Here is a 6,000-nt window from a genome sequence, read left to right as displayed (position 1 = left end):
GAGGAAAGGCACCGGGGACAGCAACCATACTGACTTCACTTGCCTTTGTATGCTCACAGCCTCACTCAGTACTTGGTGCATAGTAGGTGCTCAATGAATATTTGTTGAATGAATGAAAGAAACTAATAGAAAGCCTTCTTACCCTGGTGGCATTTGTAACTCATTTCGCCTGCCCACCAACTAGAGTAAATTGACACACTTATATCCTGTTACAAGAAACTCAAAGTACAGGGATTTATGGTTGTTAGTTATAAAGCATCCTCTGAAGTTCACTGTCATACTGAATTTCTTGATGTTCTTGGCAGGATGTCCCAGTAGTTGTGCTGACCACTTATTTCTTGTGCTGTTGTGTGTGGCCCAGCAATGGACACTGTTATCTTATCATTCACTACTGTGTTTGTAACCACTGCCTCTGAGTTTTGGGTTTCACTTGTCGGACTATCTTAGATCCACTTCTTGATGTCTAAAAAAAAGCAGCAGCATCCGGAATGCCTAAGGAATAGAGGCTGAACAATGACAGAGCTGCCTGTTACCTCACTGAAAAGAGACAAGATGGTGTGGTGGCAAAGGGTCCATCCGTGGCTTGGGGACCAGCTGGCTTTGTGACCTTGGGCGATCACTTCAGCTTTCTGAACCTCATCCCTGGGGTGCTTTCATACCTTTAGCTCTATGTCAACACACAGGAACGGGCTTCCCAGAAGTGGAGGGATTTTTCAGTGGTGTATGCTTTTCAGTGATCGTGTAGCTGTTTTTATTTTAGAACTTTTCATTTATGCTCCTCTTCTAAGTATAAAAACAGCACTAGCTACAAGGAATTCATATTTTGTGATTTATTTGCAGTATTATTATTGCATCAGGAAGCAGTAGCTTTTTTTATTAAATATGATTTTAAAAGGCTGGCTGCATTCTTAAGCATGATTTTATTATATCTTGGAGTGACTTTTTTCCCCCCACAAAGAATAGATCTGTAATTTATAAGGCAGGTCTGTGGAAACCTTCAATACCAGGACTGGTCATGAAAGTATTCTATGGTGTTACATTATTCCCAAAGCGCGTGCTCCAAGAGGCTTTAGGTCTCTAAGCATATTGCAGGGGAGGCCAAGTTGCAAGGTTCTTTCTAGAAATATGGCTCACATGAGACCAGCCATGCCTATGGCTAGCCACCTATTAAGAGATCTTAGAAAGGAAAGAACCCATGGGACTAATCCAGCCCAACTCTCTTATTATTTAGATTAGGGAAGTGGAGGCACAGAATGCAGAAGGGACTTCCTCCAGGTCAAAGGTGAAGACTACTCCCTCCACGTCTGTCTCTTGCTCATTCCGCGTCCCTCACTGGTCCAAACCCTGGTTCCCAAATGTGAACATTGCCACACACACCCAAACCATTGCTCATGCCCAGGGGTGAGTATTTTTCCTGTATCATGATTTGTTTTCCAAGTGCCACTTGGTGGAAGGGCCACATTTAAGGCAGCGCTCTAACTAGCACCTTGCCCCAGACACATTTTTCCCCCATCAGTTAGTCACTAATATCCAGCACAGAGTTTATTGGCATAATTTCTCCAGGAAAGAGACTGGAAGACTTAGCAAGTTCAAACTTTAACATTTTTATCATGAGTCTCAAAGGGCCAGCTTTTTCCCCCTCCCAGCATCACCACCAACCATAAGGCTTTCTCTCGCACAAGGAGTCAGGGTGCACAAAACAGAAACAGCACAGGCCAAACCAGCAGGCACATGATACATCGTTAAATCAACTGAGCAAGCGCCACCTGGGAGCCATCTTTGTTAAGGGCAAAATAAGATGCTCACAACTGGAGGATACAGAAAAGCCAGGGCTATCTTGATTCTTCTGAAGGACTGAGGAGGGTAGGAAGAGTTTTGGGGAGACTTTCCTTTTCTGTTTTCTCAAAAAACATGCAAAGAAAGGCTTCACAAACATTGATAAGTGTCAGTATCTCTCACACTTCCCTTTTCAAAGATGGCCCCTCTGCCGTCCATTCAGAGGGAGCCCGCAGCAGAATCTACCGGGCATGGAGAGACAGGCAGCGGGAAAGAGATTTAGTTTTCCACAAAGGTCGTTAGTTGTATTTTTTTTTTTTATTGATAGGATTTAAAGTGCATATAACTGAAGGCAAAGTCCAAGGCCTAAAGAAAGATATGAGGCCCGAGAGAGAGGTTCAGAGAGTCTAAAGGCGGCAGAGGGATACCCACCTAAAAAGGCCACTTGAGCTGCAAAAAGGATGGGGGAGGGACATAAAAAACAGGAAAAGGAGAAAGGGGAGTAGGGTAGAGGAAGGAGTTTGGGGGGAAGAAGACAAATACCAGTTCAGACATTCAGACAACCAGGAGCTAGATCCCAGGTAAGAAAAGACAGGCTGCCCTTAGGTAGCATTCATTGTAGGAAACGTGGGAAGGGAGAAATGAGATGACGGGGAGCCTCAGGCCAGGACACAGAACCTGAGGGCCCTTCAGGTGGTGGCAGTATTGGGGAGGTCTTCCCTGGAGAGCCAGGGTGGGTCTAAGGAGGCTCCAGCCATGGGGCAAAGGTCGGGGCTGGGAACCTTGACCTGGGGCCATCCGGGGGCTCCCAAGTGGAAGGCAACTTCCCTTTGCTACTGAACCATGGCCAGGGCCCCACTCACCCACACAGGCTGTGCCGTCCTCATTGGGCTCATAACCCTGACTGCACCGCTTGTTGGTTCGGCACCTGTAGCTTCCATAGGTGTTGACACACACGGGCTTGTCCCGAGGACACACGAATGGGAACTGGATGCATTCGTTGGTGTCTGCAAGGCGAGGGGAACCACTCACCAGGGGCACCAATCTAGGTTGGGGGTGGGGCAGGGAGTTATAGCCAGGCTCTGCCAACCCCACCCACTCTGTGACCTTGGGCATGTCCCTTCTCTCTGGGCCTCAGTTTCCTCATTTCAGTCCTCCTGGCTGGTTCTCAGACTTGGTCCTGATCTTGTTCTCTCTTTACCACCCCTTCTCTAGGTCATTTGCTGTACACAGATGATTCCAGACTCCACATCTCCAGTCACAGAGACTTGTATATCCAGTGACCTACTGGAAAGTTCTGCTTGGCTGTCTAATATGCACCTCAAACTTAATGTATCCAAAATGGGTTTCTCCACAGCCCTCAAATCTCTCCCACCTCCTGCCCCCATCTTCCCTAACTCAGCAAACAGCACCTTGATCTACTTAGCTGCCCAAACCAGAAATTAAATATCCTGAGTCCTCCCTTTTCCTTCCCCTGTTTATAATTAAACAACAGGTCCTGTCAATTATCCCCACAGTACACCTCACTCCTTGGCCACCACCCTATTCTGAGCCCCACTTTCCCTTCTTGGATTTCAGCAGTGGCCTCCTGCCTGGTCTCTTGACTCTTCCCTCCAATCCATCTGCAGTTCGCAGTCAGATCAGAATAACCTTTTAAGAATGTGGATCAAATCATATCACTTTGCTGCTTCTAATGGCCTGAAGAACAGAATCAAGACTCCTTACTGGAGCCTATAAGACCCTCTTGGACTTGGGCCCTGCCTCCTTCTGCCTCTTCTCCAGGCACACAGCCTCCTTCCTGCTTCGTTGACACACACAGCCTTCTCCTGCCTCGTGGTGTCTGCATCTACTCTTTCCTCTGCCAGCAAAGCTCTTCCTTCAGTTCCTGCATGCCTGGGTCCTTCAGATCTCAGCTCCAAGGTCCCCTTCTGAGCAGCCTTCCTGAACCACATATCTAGAGTCTGAAGGTCTAAAGGAAAGGCAAGTGTCCTTGCCTAGCCGCTTCCCTGCGGTCACTGGGACAAAAGCCATTGGGCTGAAGGGCTCTTGTATGCTGAGCCTCTTCAAGGCTGGCCTTTCCCTCTCCTTGCAGACATGTGGATGATGACTGGGCCCTCCCAGAGCTGCCATCTTGGTAGTACTGCAGCTCCCCCCCCCCCATTCTCTTTCCACTGCACAAGGCTGCAATCTCCCTTCTGTACTGTGATGACATCCCACTCTTTGTTTTACCCAAATGTCCCCTAATGACATCCAACCTTGCCCGCCAGGCCTGTGCAGCTGCTGCTCCACCTCTGGCTAAGCCGAAGCTGCCACATGGGGGCTGTGTGTGCACCCTGCAATCACAGCCCCAGGAGCCAGGTCTCCTTGTGTGCACTGTTCCCTCACCACGCTCATTCTCTCTGCATTCATGACAAGGAAGCACTGCCAAGTCCAGGACGGCAGTGAGTCAGCCTGCTGGTTGCTAACATCACACCCACCTCAGTGAGTCACATGGAGGCTGTCTTGGCATCTGGAGCTCCAGGGACAAACAACACACTCCCCTCCTGCTTTCCACCCCCTTGTCTGCAACCCAGGCCTTGCCAGGGCTCAGGCTGACACTCCCCAGGGAGCTCCTGGCCTCGGCCCTACCCCCTGGTGTCTACAGGCAACTCACCCATGCAATGGCCATTTTCCTGCTGGGAGAATCCTTGGCCGCACTGCAAGGTGGGCAGAAGCAGAGACACTGTGAGTTGAGAAGGTTCCATCTTAGGTCCCCTCCTAGTCACAGCCACAGAGCTGCTGTCACTCTGACCCCAGAATGGGAATGCTCTTAACTCTGGGCCTGGTGGGGAGCTCCCTCCCTTCCAGGACCCCTTCCTTTGTACTGAGAACTGGGTGGAAGGCCGAGAACAGATATAGTTCAAACTGCTGCTCATTTAAGGGATCCACTCACCAGAGCTTGGATGCTTAACAGAACCTGCCTCTTCTCTCTAGTGTGGCCCCAGTATGAGTCTGGGTCTTAGACAGGGCAAACTGTGATGAGAGTCAGGAGATGCCTGTGGTTTCTGCTCACTGCCCATACCCCCCTGCTCACAGAGTGGGCCCCTGCAAGCCACACTGTGACCCAGTTCTCCAGTCTGGGTCAAGGAGAGGACAAGGAGAGGACATCCAGGTGGAGGAATGAGCCAAAGGCTCAGAGGCTGAGATTTGAACACACTGATGCTGAGACACGGAGTTGGGAATCTGGTCACCCCAATGCTGTGGGGGCCCTATAATGTCTATATTGGAGTATGAGAGACAGCAGCCTGGTGTCAAGGTAGGGGACTTGGAGTATAACATTTTACATAAACCGAAAATGTCAACTGCCTGTACCAATGAATGAGAGGGGCTGATGATTACTGGGGAAGGGTAACCTCTCCCTTCCTCCTCTACAAGCCACCACACCCATGTACTAGAGAGCAGGTCCTTGCGCTCCGGGGGCTGAGGCTCTTGAGCTGCCTGGTCCCCACTCACCTTTCCCTTGGGATTTGTGAGTTACTCTAGCAGCCTGCTTATAAGTCCCCTCCTTCTGGGTAGGTCCCTGTTATTTGCAACCAAGTCAGAGTTAGAAGGGCATCCCTGATACTGGTCCAAAGCTATTCCTCAAAGAGCCCCAGAGGCCCTACCATGGGACTGAGTCCCATCCTCGGTGGCAAATGGAGGCCTCACCAGAGACTTGGAAAGAACAGGAGGCTAGTAGGAGACTTGGGTCATTTCTTAACTCCTCTCACACTGGCTGTGCAACCTGGACTGACCCTGGTGGGTTTTTAGCCTCAGTTTCCTCCTCTGTGAAATGGGTGCAAAAATAACTTGCCCTGCTGATATCTCAGGTTTTCTGGGAGGAGCCGGGGAGATGTAGGTGTGACAGTATTGCAGGGATCATTATGAAGCCTGCCCTTTGCTAGATTCCCATCCTTCAAGAGGCTAACTATCCAGAGCCCTTGGAACCCAGCTCCAGCCCATGGGGTCCTGGGGGGTGCTGAGTTTTCTGGATATGAGGCCCCGATGTCTTTGCCCACCTCCAGTGGGGCTGGGTCCTGAAGTTTATTCTTGTCCTGGGGATAGGAGATCTCCAGCACTGAGTTCATTTCCTCGCTGGCCACGTTCCTGCTCACCATCTTGCCATCGGGCCACGTTACTTCCACACTGCTGGCTTCATCTTTCCCTGGAGGGGAGGAGAAAGGGTGAGCATCAGAGGACAGCAGG

General features: G+C 50.2%; 1 protein-coding gene across 1 annotated transcript in view; it reads right to left on the bottom strand.

Annotated features, from left to right (window-relative positions):
- Window positions 1–2,107: 2,107 nt before the first annotated feature.
- The window catches only part of CRTAC1 (cartilage acidic protein 1), a 153,713-nt gene continuing 149,820 nt past the window's right edge, over window positions 2,108–6,000 (bottom strand). Inside the window, exons 11-14 of the mRNA XM_007939980.2 lie at window positions 5,814–5,959; window positions 4,430–4,472; window positions 2,640–2,783; window positions 2,108–2,226 (exon numbers count right to left, since the gene is read on the bottom strand). Coding sequence (XP_007938171.2) covers window positions 2,108–2,226; window positions 2,640–2,783; window positions 4,430–4,472; window positions 5,814–5,959 — 452 coding nt within the window. The remainder of the gene's footprint in view (window positions 2,227–2,639; window positions 2,784–4,429; window positions 4,473–5,813; window positions 5,960–6,000) is intronic.

This window comes from Orycteropus afer, unplaced genomic scaffold (genome assembly GCF_000298275.1).
Source record: "Orycteropus afer afer isolate SDZICR_OR568_19922 unplaced genomic scaffold, OryAfe1.0 scaffold00064, whole genome shotgun sequence".
Classification (NCBI taxonomy): Eukaryota; Metazoa; Chordata; class Mammalia; order Tubulidentata; family Orycteropodidae; genus Orycteropus; species Orycteropus afer.
The sequence above is the reverse complement of the archived record's forward strand: the minus strand, read 5'-3'. Positions and strand labels throughout refer to the sequence as shown.